General features: G+C 38.5%; 1 protein-coding gene across 8 annotated transcripts in view; it reads left to right on the top strand.

Annotated features, from left to right (window-relative positions):
* Nucleotides 1-1,319: 1,319 nt before the first annotated feature.
* LOC124288330 (myotubularin-related protein 13-like) overlaps nt 1,320-17,448 on the top strand; it is a 113,707-nt gene continuing 97,578 nt past the window's right edge. For all 8 annotated transcript variants that reach the window (XM_046724846.1, XM_046724842.1, XM_046724841.1 and 5 more), the window contains exon 1: nt 1,320-1,456. In XM_046724846.1, coding sequence (XP_046580802.1) covers nt 1,402-1,456 — 55 coding nt within the window. In that variant the 5' untranslated portion in view covers nt 1,320-1,401. The remainder of the gene's footprint in view (nt 1,457-17,448) is intronic.

Raw genomic sequence — 17,448 nt, 5'->3', positions numbered from 1 at the left:
TATAATGGCATGGGGGGCGTGAATACCAGAAATGGGGAATGATCAAACCCCGGACCTTCTGCTTGCCGAGCGAACGTTAAAAAATAAGGTTTTAAGGTTACCCCCACGCCCCCTGATGAGCACGAACAACTTAGACATATATAGGCAGGTAGAAAGGTATGTTCAAACGTAAACAATGAATAACGGCGACTCATGTAACAATTTTACATTTTGCAGCAAGGAATCGAACCATGGTCTTTGGTATGACAAGCGAAAACGTTGCTATAAGGTACCGCCCTAAAATTAAAGCACGGTGGTTTTGTGTGTATGTCTCTATGTGCCTGTAGCGTGCGTGCGTGCGTGTGTGTGTGGGATACAGCAAAGTCTCCGTTAAAGTATTGATTTCTCAATCTTGTTAAGACGGAAAACATATTACTCAGATGTATGTATCACAATTTGGAAATCCCGGATGATTCGCAATAATGTCAACATGAACAAAATGATGATGATCACAACATCAGCTTGTTTAGACATCGACCAGCACCTAGTCTCTGAAATCGACATATTTCACAGAAAACGGTTATTAAATTACATTGATGTAACTAATAAGAAGAATCACAGAGACATTCTTCATTAGCAATTTATTCTCCGAGTAATTCAATACAAATGAGTTCATTTAGAGCAACACCAAATAATTCAGTTGGACCGTACGTGACATCATGTGACCCATGTCGAAGTGCAGTCAACCGTGGTATGTTGTTTATCAATGTGGGCTGTGGATTCGCCCTAATGCGTGACGAACCACACGCGAACGGTGAGTATTTTGACAGGTGCCTGTTCTCTTCCGTGACAGAATTCTGTATCTGAGCCATGTCAACAGGCCTGTGGCCGCTAATCAAATTACTCAACTGATATCGTTCATCCATATCACGTTTAAATCAATTAGACTTTAGTATAAGGTGTCTGTTCGTTCACACTCGCTGCACAAATCAGGTACCGAGTGAAAATAGTTTTAAATATTGATTGTAGAAGTTGACACAAAATCATTTCGAGTACGTGATTTAATATAGGAAATTCATTAATTCTTACATGAAAATATTAATCAATTCATAAAAGAGAACTATCACGATATTCTAAAAACTCATGTATAACAAGTGTCAATGTCTATGGTTCAACGAAGCTGTATCAGCAAGCTCGGTTTTCTATCATATGCTAAAGAATCTTTATTATTTGACTGCCAGGAAATTATATAATTTCGATACCAGGAAAGAGTGGAGTAAAAACAGGAGTTGTTTCCCTTGCACCAAGATATGCCGGAAACCCAAGAAATGCTCAGTGCCGTGCGCCGTCAAGTCGGGAATCAAAATGGCGACGTAAAGATGGGACGAGGTTACTGGAAAGCAATATTTGGGAAATAGTGCGATGTCTCGGTTGGCTGACTACTTCGCCATTGTTGGATATGATCACGAGAAAGATCGTAAGTACATTTCACTATCAATGTGTCCTTTGTGCGTCCCCAGGACCAAAATCGGGGTCAGTCGGAAGTGCTGAACGGAGGCAGTGAATCTTGCGATGTTGTCTGCTTCCGAGCGCTGACTCACAGGTATCGGCAAAGGTGTCAGATATGACGCATGTGACGCATTTCTTTGCGACATGGACATTTTTTAATTGGCTGAACAATTTCAGCGAAAATATTGGAGCCACGGGCTCCTTGTTTGTTAAAAATGTCATTAATCGTTGACAGGTGATATGGAAACGATCCTGTAACTTCGTGATATGTACCTAATCGGCTAATGTCAGCAGCAGATCTGTTACCATTGACACCGTGTCGTAAGAACACATTCCACCATTCAACGATGTACGAGACACGTTCATTTATGTGTATGCTTCCCTATGCACTGCCGTGTTACAGCCTACGCACTAAACATCATGTATTCACAAGGCCTGTCACATACACCACAATAGTACTCAAGGGAATTCTAGAGAAAAACAGTCCTTCAACATCCCAATCCAGTCATAAGGGCTTCCTCAGGCAATCACTGGTTTTGACCATTTCTTATGTTGTCAAGCACTGATCTATTTCAATCTTTTATGTATAGGAAGTTGGTTACTTATGGTTATAGTATGGTTACAGTATTAACACAACATTCACTCTCTCTCTCTCTCTCTCTCTCTCTACTAAGTCAAGTTTTTCTATATGGTAACATGAAAAGACTGTGAGTCTTTTGTTATTTTGGGCCAGTCCATGTGAATAACTTATCTTATCATTAATATTTGTTTATATATCTCATTCATATAATTGTAATACATTTTGAAAGAATTCTTATTGTTCCTGTCACTTTGTTTAAGTAAGGTTACCAAATCCAAACACAATCCCTTATTTCGATCATGTCTAACGGAGTTTCATATTGCTTTTGATTCATAAAAATAACATGTAATTTTATAATTCAAGTGGCTGGAACGATCAGAAGGCTTATCTACATTTGTGTCAAATTCTCACTTGCAGGTTACGATCATGTTTTCTTCAATATAATTATGCCTTTATCAGAAATGACTAGGACCAGTGTGTTACTTTGTATAGATCAGGACCAAAACTACCTAATGTGGTTGTGAAAATTGCACTTGTTTATAACTATTTATTGGTACATTTCCTCTGGGTCACCACCATCATGCAACTAAAAAGTATTCATTTCCGTGTGTGTCCAGGATGAGGAGTCATCACATGTACATTTGAATGGTTGTTTCTTCTTTCAGTGCCAGGTCATTTCCTCATTCTGCATTTAGATTTCTCCCTATCATTGCTCAAAGTATTATTCTTGCTATTGCAGTTCAGAATATCCCTGTTGGTTTATTTGTAGCTGAAAGTTGGAAATAGAGCCATTCATTTAATTAAGATTGTGTGCAAGTGTTGAAGTTTGAATACTGTTATGTTAAAATATCTCATGAAAACTGACATTATCATCACTTGTATCAGTGATAACGGAAGATAACAAATGCACTGACCTCCTGATGTTAATCAGTAGAAAACTTCTATGAATTTGATGAAATATGAAGGGCCCATTGTTGGTATTACAACCATTTAACTATAATATTTCTTGACATTCTAGAACTATCATAATGGTATTCATTGATTCAGTGTGTGGAAATGATACATCACATGAGCTGCTGTTTATTTATTTTATCAGGTATACGGTCAGCGTTAACGATAATACTTGAACAAGCATTTGATGAATGTCAATATTGTTGGGTTGAGCATGTCCCAATGTTGTTCATTTACACTTGTTTTCAGCCATATGATATATGGCACCGATTCCATTCTGTGAGGCTGCATGTGGTGTCTGGGTAATTTGATGAGTTGACATTTCAACATGTTTAGCATGAGGCAAATGCAGGTGGAGAACTCCAGGATATGGAGGCTTGGTTTCAATCCTGAAGGATCCCAATACATGCATGCCAATTGGAGCAAAAACAAGAAACAGCTAAAGAAAAAACTGTTGCACTGCAGCTTTAGTCACAATGGAGGCAGATTCCTTAGAATATAAGCAGGGCTGCAACTTAGAGCCACACCTCTCTGTACTCAACAGTTACAATGTTGATGTGAGATCATGTCGCTATGCCACATGCTTGAATTGGTGAGATCTCTAAAGATATCGTCTCTGGAACTAACATTGTTTTAGTGACAATGCTTTTCAGGTCTTGTACCACAGTGTAGTCTTTTTTAAGAGTAAATTGTTACCAGGTTGTATTGCATTAGAGTGCAGCTGCACTGACCAATTACAGTCTGGTATTTGTTTGGATAGACACTTCTTTAACTGACTCTTTAATCAAGCTAATAGTATAAATTCCAATTTTATGATTTAACAAATTACCGGCATGACATAAATCAATGCAAGACTACAGTGATGTCCAGCTGTTTTGAAAGGCAGCCTGTAAATGTATGAATTTCCCAAGCCCAAACTTTCATCAGCCCAAAGGCATGAATGGGTGGTATAAGTACTGCCTGCTCTTGGCTAGAAGGCAACAGCCTGGATGTGAATATGTGTTGAAAGACAAGAAGTATTGATGATCTAGTGTGTACCCCAGGGCAGTGAGGTAACAGTGGGATACATACACATGTACACTGAAGAGATAAATCTTAATATGTATGTCAAATTTGACAATAATCCTGCTAATCAGACTGACCCAAACACGATGCTCCTGTGGCCGCTCTCATCTAACACTCCCTGGAGACATCTATCTATAGGACAGTAGGCTGATAGGCGAGTAATGATTGTCAATTACCGCTTGTGCTAGTGATGAAATTACCATGGATTGGAAGGTTATTCAGTATACAACAGGGACTTGTTTATATAGAGCTGATGGAATCCGATCTCTCATCACAGCATAGCAGTGCTTCATTGTGGTCAGCATCAATTGTCTTTAGTTCCAGTGTGTGCAGGCTTGTCTGGTTTTGATAATATTCTCATTAAATTATTTATAGGTAGGATCAGTGAGTGATATGAACATCTGTCTTGAAACACATGTAACAAAGTTTGCATGGTTATTAGCCCTGGCTATAAAATTACATGAATATTTAATCACGTTTTCCTGTATATTGCAGTTTCCCAGATGTAAGGTGGTTGTGTTAATGAGTTCTTGTATTGATATTTGTGAAAAAGTGCATCCCCCAAATTTGCACATGAAATAACTTTCAATAAATATTATAGATGTATACTGGCATCTGAATAGTTGATAATTAGGTCATTGATATTACTGTTGAAGTATTGTTGGTAGTTTTAGTAGGTTTAGGAATTGTCAGTACTGGATGTGCAGAAGCGACCTCCATTTCATGAAGTAGGTCACATGTCAAATCGTTTGTTTAATCGGTTACATTGGTTTTGGTTTCAAGTGAAAATCAAACATCATCCTCTTGAAATAACTCAATTTTACACTAGCCACTTAGTGTACCCAGTTTACTGAAGAATGTGTTGACACCAAGCCTGTTGCTCAGCTGACTATTGTACTGTAAATAGTACTGTGAGATTGACTTCAGGCAGTCCACCTGCAGCAATCAACTAGCACTGTGTATTGGGTTACGGTTGAGTACCAGTTTGCCTTAATGTTGACAGATCACATGCTTATAAACAGGTGTTAGCTTCCTGCATGGTCCCAGTTAAATGATTTCCTTGTATCGAACAGTTCAGGCATAGGTTTGTCCCTCTCTAAAGTATTGTCACAGCTTTAGTTATGGGAAGTTCTCTATTTGTGATCTATTTCCATACTGAAACCTCAAGTTTTAAATACTTCTTGTGTTGTATTTCTGTACAGAAGTCATTTCTCAGTGAAAACTGTCCTAATGGAATGTATCTCAATATGTCCTGTAAATATTTTTGAAAACTAATGAAAATATCATAATGCCATTTGTCTCAAGTAAAATAGTGATATTTAACTATGTGTTATAATCATAAACTGTTAACTGACAAAACCAAGCAGGTTATGTTTTTTTCCTCACTCTGGCCTTTGAACAAGCAGTCTCATATATATGTCTGTATGTGTTACAAGTGATATTGAATGTTGCAGTCAGTCAGTTATACATTATTAGGTCTGTTATGTGAGTGTAATGGAATAGGGTTAACTTGTGATGAATGTCGCTAATGACCAGTGACAGATGGCTTCTGTCAGCAGACTGTCCAGTTTAGCCTGCTGACCAAACAACCTGCACACCATCTTGTCACTCAGCAATCCCTGCCGCCTCAGTGATTATAACCTTAGCTGACAGGTAGCAACCCTCCCACAACAGGTCATGGTGGCATGATGGTAGACTGATGCTTAGTGTCTGAATTACAGTGGCTTGGTTTTAGACTTTGTTTTATATATATAAATAAAAATGTAGATTTAATTAATTTGGAGCATTATAGTGAAAGCTGGGCGGAGTGGAAATAATTTGGTTCAGGGACTCTGCAACAGACTTGCAAGATTTTTTTTCCCAATAGCGTACTTACCCTCACTTACAGAACTCACAACATATTAATTTTATCATTCACCCTCTCAACCCATCTTACAGCCTACATTCATCTCCTAGTCAGCTACTAAAATGTGACTTTGGGTTCGGATATCCATCATATAGGTGTTGGTGATAAATATACATAGAACTCTGCTTTGATAACATTATATTTGGCCACAATGAATGTAACAATTTCATCTGAAGTTATCAGAACAGGAGCCTTTTTATATTGATGTTATTCTCTGATTAATGTGTGTACCTTCGCTACAGTACCTATTGACAGGTGATTCACAAGAAATGTCCTATGGAGTACTTTGTCTGGGATCTTTTCATTTCTCCGATGTTGCCGTGTAAGATTTTTTTGTTTGTGTACAGGGAAAAGAATATTTTGTTCCTGGTGTCAGCTTCCTGTGGTCTCTATTGTCAGGAAGGTAGTATTCACTTCAATATACAAGCAGCTCAGTCTACATTCATCTGGCTGTGGCTGAGTTTTACCTGCAAGTATGAAATGAGCTATAAAATGCTCCATATCTGAGCAATATGGGTCTCTCTTTATTTTACAGGTATTTGGTAAAACAGGTAACTTGGCAAGAAGAACTCCCACTTATCTGGTGATCTGCTTAACTAAATATAAGATAAACAACACTCCTGCCTCTGGGAGTTATCTAGGATTCCGAACAAAGTGCCCTGAGCAGTTAAATAGGACACATATATATTTTCACCTTTTTGGCAAACACCTACTATCGTCACTGTTTCACAAATCAACCTACTTTTAGCAGAGATTTCTTATCAATGTGGAGAGCATTTTGTCAGTTTTATTTTATTGAAAACTAGGACTTTATGGTATTTTTTGTATTTTGTTATCTCCGTAAATTAAGAGGTATTTAGCCATTGCATTCAGTGCAGTAACAGCAAGCGATACATGGATGTCTCTGTATCTTCAGGGTCAAGTTGCCAGTGAAGTACATATCACACAGAGAAATAGTTTATTTATGTGTCAGATATTACTTAAGGCAGTGTATATACAAGAAATGGAAAGTAACATCCAGCCAAGAGGCTTATGAAACACAGTAAGACAGTAAATACAGATAAACCTAAAACATACGAAAGATACTGCCTGGCCTGTCCTTTACAAACCAGTATTATACACATAATGCATGGTAATATACAGAGTTAAAATAATGTCCATAAATTAAGTAATTGTTTTAGTTTGTACATTTTATAAAGTGTGCTTGCTAATAAAACTTGTACATTTTCTGACGTTAAGATAAATACAAAATTGTTCACATCAGTCAGATATGTAAGGGTAGGATTTAATAACCTGCGAAATTAAAATGTGTGTGTCTTAAATCTGCATAAAAGGATAATATATTTGAATATGTAATTCATCTTTTGTAATTCTGTTATTATTCTATTTAAGACATTGTGGACAAATTGTATGTGGAAGGTGGCCAGGTAGCTTCTCAAAACGTCCCGTCTCTATGGCAGTGGTAAACATCCACATTTATATAAGCTTAAACTGGATAGTGGTCCATATATTCTACATTTAAAGCAGACGATTCATCAACATTTTGTGCCTTAAATTGCCTGTAAGTTGTAACCTTATTGCCATGTACATTCTATCAGACATCCAACACAGTCACATCTACATTGATGCTACTTTCATAATTACTTAACCATGAATTAGAATTTTTACAGACATTTGCTGCAGACCCTGGATCAGCTCCCAGAACTGTCCTTCACCCATTAACACTGTGCACCAACATGTCACAGAGACCTCCATTTCTCTTAATACCCCTGGCTCTTCTGTTACAAACAAATCAATTATTGATACTACCTGGGAGAGACTACAGACAATGGTCTGGGTGGGTCTTTCCTCCATGTGCATCAGTGCAATGACAAACATGGCTTTGTGTACTACATCTAGATGGCTGTAGGTACCACTCACTAAGTGACTGGACAAAGTGTTCCATCCCCAGCCATGTCATAACCCCTGAGGAAGGGTGTGTAGTCAACTTGTACATTAACATTTAACCATTCTGCCTCCATGGTCTGGTGGATACAGCATCTGGACGGAGTGTGGAAGGTCTGTGGTTCAGCCTTGCTGACTGCTTCATACCTGAATGCATTAAGATTGTACTTGTTACTACACTGCCTGGTGAAAGGTACAAATTGAATAGGACATGACTGGTCAGTTCATCGTCAGTATGCCGTGTCTGACGTGGACATCCAAGGTAGTCTTTGGCTTGGTATCGCAGTGGCTTCAGATAATTTTTCAACTTAAGGAGTACATACTCTTCATTTTCCAAATATAGGAGTACTGGAAAACGTGTACATTTAGAGTACTGAATGGAATTTAATGGAGTATCAGTAATCTTGTGTTTCGTTTCATATATGCACCACAACATTGCTGCTCTTGTGTAAACAGGTCAATAAGCAATAAAACAATACTTTTTCAGATAAATACGTCCGTAAATGATTCTACGACCGTACACCATTGCTGTGGTGCGTATCTGCTACGTTTTCCAAATTATTTCCTACCGTATCGTGCATATTTTTTATCCGTACATACATCGATACGGCCCTTATATCTGGAGCCCTGGAAATAGAGCTGGCCGCAAGCTTGATTGAATAAACAATTGCACATTGATAAATGTGTTATTAGTTTGTACTTTACTTCTAAAAAATATATTTTAAAAAAATCCTACCTACCTACCCTAAATTTTAAGGAGGTGTAAATGGAACCACAACATTTTTTTTATTGGGCCTTTGCGCTGCACTCAGCAATATTCCAGTTATATGATTGCTTTCTTATAATCGAGTCTGGACCACAACATCCAGTGATTGACATCATGAGTATTGATTTATGCAGTGGAAGATAATCAGTCATTTTCATAGAATAAATAATTTCAAACATTAAAGAGTCATCCAAGACATGAACCTGATATCATCAATAACACAAATAATCAATAATGTGAAAACATGTGGGCAACTTTAGTGACCTCCCCCTCAGGTCAATGTGGATTTTAGTTATGTATACCACCACCCACCACCCTTATATCCTTAAACCCCAAATGTTTCAACATGAACATCAAGATGTCAGATGATATAACCTCTTTCATGTTTCATATCTTGAGATCAAGTTGAATGTGAAAGTGATGTCTTCAGGTATCAAATGTAATCTGAATCAAAGGTAAATATATAATTCCTGTTAGTATGACCAGGGAAAATATGATATTATCTTGTTGCAATAATAATTAATACTGATCCAAGCAATCAATAGTATCAAGCTTGTGCCACTGTGTTCATACGTTCACCTTGTAATTGGATGTGTTTACAGTCATTACCGTTACATTAACATATTTCATGCAGCTGTTGAAACAGTTGTTACTGCTTGAAGTCTTGTCCTTTAGGGTAGAAGGGAGAGACATTTGATCTTCCGTGGTGAACATATTCACGCAGTTTCAGACCAACAAGTGAGGGTACATGCATATTGGGATTTCATGAAAATTTCCGACATTATCTGAATGCATACCTGAAGAAAAACATGAATATAATGAACATACAGTCGGAGTGTTTATTGTCAATAAAGATCAAGTTCTGCCATAATTTGTTCCACCCAGTGAGTCTAGCTTAGGGGTCCATATCACATGTTTAACCTCTCAGTTTGGAGGAAGGTCTGGGACATCAGCCAGTAACTAGTGTAAGTAAACTGTCACAGATCGGAAGAGTCTGTTGTTGATTTCGCTTCTAAATATTCTTCTGTTTTTTTACGGTTGTTTTCATAACGTTTGAAAGGTTACAAAAATAGTTGTAATATACGCCTGAAGCTAGATGCATTAGAAGAGCGATGTTTTGTGAATACATCATGAAAATTGTTCGATTGCTGGTTGGAGATGTTTAAATTTGATATTCATAAAAATAGGGACATATGTTATATATTTTTCCTGTGCTCATTAGCAGTTAAAAATAAAAGTTTGTACTTACTGTTTTTAATGTTATGAATAATCATACAAGATATGGTGTGGGCATGATGTCTTTGAAGGTAGGCAGACCTTTAGGGCAGATAGTTTCTGGTATTCCCCACAGCCAGCTGTAATGGTGGTCCCCAGCTCTCTGCTACTTAACTGTTACCACTGTACTGATCTCATAACCAACACTTGACTGTTCTTGATTAGACTTAGTTTATAGGTTGTGGTTGCATCACAGATTCAATTGTTCTTTTATAATGTGTTGTCCTGTGATTTTTTAAAAGTAAATTTGGTTACTTTAAATGTAGATTTCATACCAATAGTACTATCAGTCTTCGGTGTTCAAAGTATGGCCAGTTTTCCATCTTCCTTATTATTCCATCTTTCTGAAACCAAGGCAAAAAAGGTTCATTAATTTTTCATAAAGAGACCGGTTATCTTTTCATTGTTCAAACCAAGACCGGTTTAAGCACTTGAAGATTATCCTATTAAGGAAACATAAAAAATTCTCACTTTTCTGAGACTATAGTTCTCTGTTCTTCATACCATGGACATAGGTATGCTTTTCATTGGTTGTGTTGCTGTCCTGCCCTCGACTTCCACTGGTTACCAATGTTTTGAGGTGCTGTCTTGCCCGCTACCTCTGTTAGTTCCAGCTAACTGTAAGACTGCAGTGTTATGAGGTGCTGCCCTGCCCTACCTCTGTTGGTTAAAGCATTAAAGCATTCGCTCACACCAAAGGATCTGGGTTCAATTCCCCACATGGGTACAAAGTGTAAAGCTCATTTCTGGTGACCCCTGCTGTGATATTGCTGGAATATTGCTAAAAGTGGCGATAAAATAAACTCACTCACTCACTGTTCGTTCCTCTGTTAGTTCTAGCTGTCTATAAGGCTGTAGTGTTATAAGGTGCTGTCAGTTCTTAATTAGCTCCCAAGTTGTGGTTGGTATGTGGGTCCAGTAATGTGATCTGCTTTGCAGGAATGTACCAGACACTACTCCCTAGCTTCACAGCCACACACTGTATGATAATCAGCAGTGTTTATCTGGAGATGTTCCTCAGATATCTTCTCTACAGCTACCGCCTGCAACCCCGCCTCTGCCTTCCAGGTACACCCAGCCACCCCTCTAGGATCCCTTCAACCATCCCCATCCATCCCCCTTCAATCCAATGTTCAGGTATCTCCTGTGACCTTATCACCTGCCTGCAGTATCCAGGCTAACTTGTGTTCCACTCTCCACCAAACCCTTTTGCAGTACATCAAACCAACCCTTGCCAGCCATCACTGCTTACCCTATACCTTCAGCCACCACTGCAGTACTGTCATTCTATCTTCAGCCACTTTAAGGCACTGCAACCCTTCAGCCATCACTGCAACCCTTTCAGCCATCACTGACCAAACTCTGAGCTAAAACAATGCCAAAATACAACTCAAAATTGTTTCACCATGCATATACTTACCCACTGACCAAGTCCACAATACAAGAATAGGGGAACATTTCATGTCCCAGTGGGCACTGCAACCCTTCCCAGCCACTTTTGAAACTAGTGGCTTGTCATCAGTCTGATTGAAATGCTGAACAGAATCACATAACTAAACAGGGATTTCAGCCATGGGCCACTGCTGAATTTAGAAACTTGTATCCTTCATGGGCCACCACATGGCCCCTGCTTTTCCCAACTGAACAAATTTGAACAAAATCAAATACTTCCTGGTCAAAGCGTGTTTAGAAACTTCTGTCTAATACTTTCCTCAAGCACACTTTCAACTTGACATGCAAGGAGATTGCCATGTTTTATATGAAAACTGAAAGTAGAACATTCAAAACAAGTTTGTAAAGACAGTTGATGCTTTCTATGAATTTGCATTTAGAAAATCGATCGTATGACCTACTGTAGCAGCTGTTCCTCGTGAGCACCTTCACCAGGATGGCCTACATAGCCACACATACTGGTACCTACTGAAAACAAGGTTGATGGATAGTACACAGTAGATCACTGAACATGAATCATCAGTCAGGTCTTCAGGTCACCTTGACCTCAACACAAGATATGGTGTCAGTGTGTATTGATTCTCACAAACTCCTTTGACATTTGGTAGATAGCAACATTGAGAAATTATTTCTTTGAAAAAAATTAGCCAGATAAGATATTACAGTGTAGATCAAATGTGGAGATTTGTGCTGCTTATCTGTGACAAAAACCAAATGGTTGATACAGCCAATTAACCATTGATGACTCCCAACATTTGATTGGTTTCAGGGCGCTAGGATCTGTTGTTGGCTGTCTGGGCAGACCAACTGGTAGACTAGGCTAATGTCCACATATGAGGTCTGACTCGACATTTGAGGTCTGACTCGGTTAAGCGGAGACAGAAGAATCTTTCTGTCTCCTTGTGCCTAACTCAAAACATTTAATTGCCTGGTTTCTTGAGCACTGCAACAGCCTGTAATATTTCTGATATTCTGCTGTCCTGCGACTACTGAATTACACTGAAGAAAATTTGATGGTGGTTGTTCTGATTGACAAGTGATATTTCAGGTTATAATTCCGATCCATATTTCAATACTCTAATTTTACTTCGAAATTGAATTGATTAAAAATGGAAGTTGTAAACAATTTTATCTCGTTCAAGCAGGGCTAGCTGCAAACTCTGATGTGTAATGTCTTGAAGAAATTGAATTTTTAAGACTGTGCAATATCACCACAAACTAACGAAATAGTAGTACTAAAGGGCTCTGATGAGTCAGAACTAAAGAAAACACAAACATGGACATAGATAAAAATGTAATATGTGAATGTGGAGAATTAAACATGTGGAACTATGAAATTAACCTGAAACATTTACTACCCCAACAGTGATAAAATAGGGCACTTCGTTAAAACTAAAAGACTGACATTCTGCTAGGCCCTAGGATACCGAGACAAACCGACTAAGCTAGAAATGCCTGTTGCTGTCTCTGTTTGAAGAACTCATCATCTGTTGGCTAAAGGTAGCGGTGTATCAGTGAGCCACTGCGTATTGCAGTAAATGGCACACAGTTTCAGCTGGTGATTCCCTTCCTTTGTGATACTGCACCTGATAGCAGGGATAGGTGTTTTGGCTATAAATGTTCAACTGCATGCAAGTGCAGTGAGTGAGCCGTCGCCGCTGCTGCTGCTGTTGGTGGTGGTGGTGTTGATTGATGCTCCTGCAGTGAAGGTATTAATACTATCATTAACTGGGTCTGACATGATTGTATAGTGCAGCACTCACAGAGGATGGGGTATGTCACTCCGATCTGTCTTTCCTCATCCAGCCAGGTTGATGCACATGTAATTCATCAGTGATAAACGGTTGTAACCCTTTTTCAAAGAGTTATTCAGTGATGCCAGGAGAATGAACCAGGTGTAGCACTATTCAGACATGCTATGGTATTTTTCTCTAGGTCTCCTTTGAAGTATGATCTTATGATTAGATGAAATATCTGTAAATAGTGTATGGGCTTAGCTTGGTATCCCGTATCTTCCATGCTTATTGTACCAGGGAAATTGGCTTCAAACAGACTGCCAAGTTTGTATACTGAAGACTGTAGAAATTTAGCCTCTAGGGGTGTCATTAAGTTAGTATACAGACTTATGACTGTTAAATGGTTATTTCTACCACTGTGTTCCTTATGAATTGTTTCAATTTACACTGTAGACATGAAGTAACATAAAACTGTTGTTATCAACAGTTGCTCAAATAATGACAAACTCTTAAGAATGAAACAAATCATATTCCAGTCCTAGTCTAGAAGCCCTTGTCCTGTACGTGTTTCAGCAGTGTTATCACATATAGACTTTATCCACTAGTGATACAAGACAGTAGAGTGTTTACTAGGCTTGCTCCAAATTATTCATTTTCAGCTGCAATTGCCAGTTGAGAAAAGACTGAAGTGTACAATGTAGTGTAGAAACAAAGCTTGACTACACAACTGGTCCTCACAACGCAAAGGTCCAGGTTAGAATTGATGTTCAGTAACCCATGTTTGTCGTAAGAGGCGACTAACGGGATCGGGTGGTCAGGCTCGCTGACTTGGTTGACACATGGAATCGGTTTCCAATTGTGCAGATCGATGCTCATGTACTTGATCACTGGATTGTCTGGTCCAGACTTGATTATTTACAGACCACCGCCATATAGCTGGAATATTGCTGGGTGCGTCGTAAAACTAAACTCACTCACGCACTCACCATGTGATGCCCTCTATCCAGTGTCAAGGGTGGTTTTCTAGCCTAAGGGGTAGATAAAGTTGTCGAGTATAGCTTCAAATGCTTTCAACATGTTTCAAGCATGGTGGTGGTGTTCCTGTGAATTCCTCGACCATGTTTTATTATCAGCTTTAGGACATGATATTATTGTAAGAAGTCTGCATAAATAATCTGTATAAAGTTAGCATAGACCTCATGGTTAATGACAAGTCTACTGGGAAATGTCACTAGTTTGCCTGAACTTTAATAGTCTGAGACCTGTTAAAGTGAGTCAGCTTTACTACCTAGATATGGTGTAGTCTGGCAAGTCATGCGGGCCCTGGTGTCTAGAGTTTTGGATGTGCTCTTCCTTGTGACTGTAAGACTAAGTAATAACCGCAGTGCAAGAGATGCTGGAATCTCCCCAATCTTGACGATGTACAAAAATTCCAGACCACAACTCCCACACATTGTACTAGCTGGGTACATCCAAAACTAATTGTAGCCACATCCAGTACCGATGGGAGATCAAGTTCCTCAATACAGCTTGCAATGCTTTTAGCATGTTTAAGGTATTGTGGTGGGTGTCATTGTGCCTTCCAGACAATGCCACAAAATGGTTCACTTCTGTATTAAGCATCTTTCCTTCTGAAAGACATAATGGTCTGCGAACCCAAACTTTGGTTGTATTGAGGACAGCACAGTGTTCACGAATAGCGTCTGACCCTCTGACAAATCCGGCAGATTTGCCAACGGTCCGATAGAAGTCTACCACCCGCCGGCCCCAGTGTCTGACTATATTTCACAATGACTTTGACTGAAGTTGTTATATGTGACATGTGACACTTGTTTGCTGTTTATATATCTAATGTATGTTAATAATTCTGATGCTAATTATAAGAAATGTTTAATCTGAAATATGTGTTTAATTGTATTCTATGGGTCCTGTGAATTTTCAATGGGTCAAACAGACACCCAATGTCCTGTTACTTTGAAACACCATTCGTGAACACTGACAGAAATGTCAACAACTTTCTATCATGGACTCAGTGCTGAGCCTATCTGCAGTATGATGGGTAGTTTTAAGGTTGACTACTTCACAGGGTACTTCTATGGTCATTTGTTGTGTAATTTGAAATAATTGGTTTTCTCAACTTAAAAGTTTGGTTTTTATATTTGTGTTCACCAGAACTAAATATTGTACACTGTATCATATAAGTCATGTCTTGTTGATGCAGATAGCTCCAGACCATGTCCACCCTCTTCACACTCAATTTGCTGTGAGTTGTGTCCCCAGGGGTACCATAAATGTATTATTATGGGGCAGAATCACAGACCACCCAATAATGTTCCTAGGGTTTGTCAGTACCAAACCCATGTCATGGCTTTCAGAGAAGTGATAAACATGTAACACCTGCATCATTTTGTCTGTCGCTGCAGATCCAAGTGGCAGGGATGTGATGTAACTGAAATATTAATCAAAGCAGTGTTTGTGCAACTCCTGCATATTTGTCATCAAAGGTTCTTTGACAACAAAAAGTGGCAAAAGAAAACTCCCTTTATTTTCTAACATGTAAATTATCTCAAAATCTTAAGTTTCAACTTTTGGACTATTGCAGTGATCTTTTGAATTCCTTACTCAGCTTTAAAGACTGCTTGTAGGCTACAATAGACAGGTCGTTATTATGTTCTAGACAGCATTATGGTACACTGTTTTGAACTGAGTACAAACTGAAGCCAGAACAAAAGAATCAGGTACATAATTGTATAAATAATAATTGTTGTCTCGGATATTGGAATTAAATGTTCATCACAAGGTCACCAGGTATCCATATTAACAGCATGTATTCAAATCTGGAAAAATGAACATCCAGTAGTTTTGTGTACTTATGAAATAGATTTACTTGCTAAGTAGACAAGCCATACGCTGTTGATTTGTTAACATAATCACCTGTATCCAGGTGTGTAGGAGGCGGACCAGCACATGTGGTAGTAGCATGTACTACATCATTGCCATGCTTCCAACTTGATTTTGTCTCCCATCTTGTTTATCCCCAGCTCTGATTCCATCCTTGTCTCATCTATCTGTTATCATACCAGAATAGACTCATTTGGTCAATTGTAGCAAAAATTGCGCATGCAGTGTGGATATTTATTTGCTAGGGATGCTGGTAGCTAGATGTAAGTAGGTTGTGATGAGATTGTCTTCGTGTATGGCACAAATCAATTGGTATTGATCAGTTGGCAGACATGGCATAATGGGTATTTCACGACCATGTGTATGTAGAAAATTGTCAAGATGTTCGCTCAGGATACTGTTTCTGCACTGTCAATATATTTTCCCCTTCAATAATATGCCGTCGGTTGAGTATGGAACTTTTCATTGTACCCATATCACGAGTAATATTTGAAACATGTTTCTATTCAGAGGCATATAATGTCCAAATATTATTTTAGTTTGGTGCATGTCGCAGGTAGTGACTGATGTAGTCATTTGATATGTATCTTTATATATTCAATTTTGGTCAGCAGAGTAAATTTGATGACATGGATCTGTGATTTGATTATGGAGTTTACAAATGCCCCTGTTATCTTACCAGCGACAGAAATCCTGAACATGATGTAATTTGTCATAAATACCTACCCAGTTATCTATTATGCAGGGCATAACAAGATTAAATATATACATTTGCTCAATTTGTGGCTAAAGATACTAAATGACTCTAAATAGGCTGACAATGTAAATATCAAGCAAGACACACTATCCTATTTCGATGTTCTTAAATTTCTTCAATCTGTTTGAAGTTCGCTGTATTGTGATCCTAAGGATATGGTATTAGCTTTTGATGATATAAAGAAATATTGGCCCATGTTATAATCATCATAGGTATTGGGGGGTTTATTAGCCCATGTTATAATCATCATAGATATTGGGAGGTTTATTAGCCTATGTTATGATGATCACAAGCATTATGAGGTTTATTAGCCCATGTTATAATCATGTGTTTCAGCAGTGTTATCACATATAGACTTTATCCACTAGTGATACAAGACAGTAGAGTGTTTACTAGGCTTGCTCCAAATTATTCATTTTCAGCTGCAATTGCCAGTTGAGAAAAGACTGAAGTGTACAATGTAGTGTAGAAACAAAGCTTGACTACACAACTGGTCCTCACAACGCAAAGGTCCAGGTTAGAATTGATGTTCAGTAACCCATGTTTGTCGTAAGAGGCGACTAACGGGATCGGGTGGTCAGGCTCGCTGACTTGGTTGACACATGTAATCGGTTTCCAATTGTGCAG

The sequence above is a fragment of the Haliotis rubra genome, unplaced genomic scaffold (assembly GCF_003918875.1).
Source record: "Haliotis rubra isolate DU_JTF1 unplaced genomic scaffold, ASM391887v1 Scf415, whole genome shotgun sequence".
Classification (NCBI taxonomy): Eukaryota; Metazoa; Mollusca; class Gastropoda; order Lepetellida; family Haliotidae; genus Haliotis; species Haliotis rubra.
This window is presented reverse-complemented; position numbering and strand designations above follow the sequence as displayed.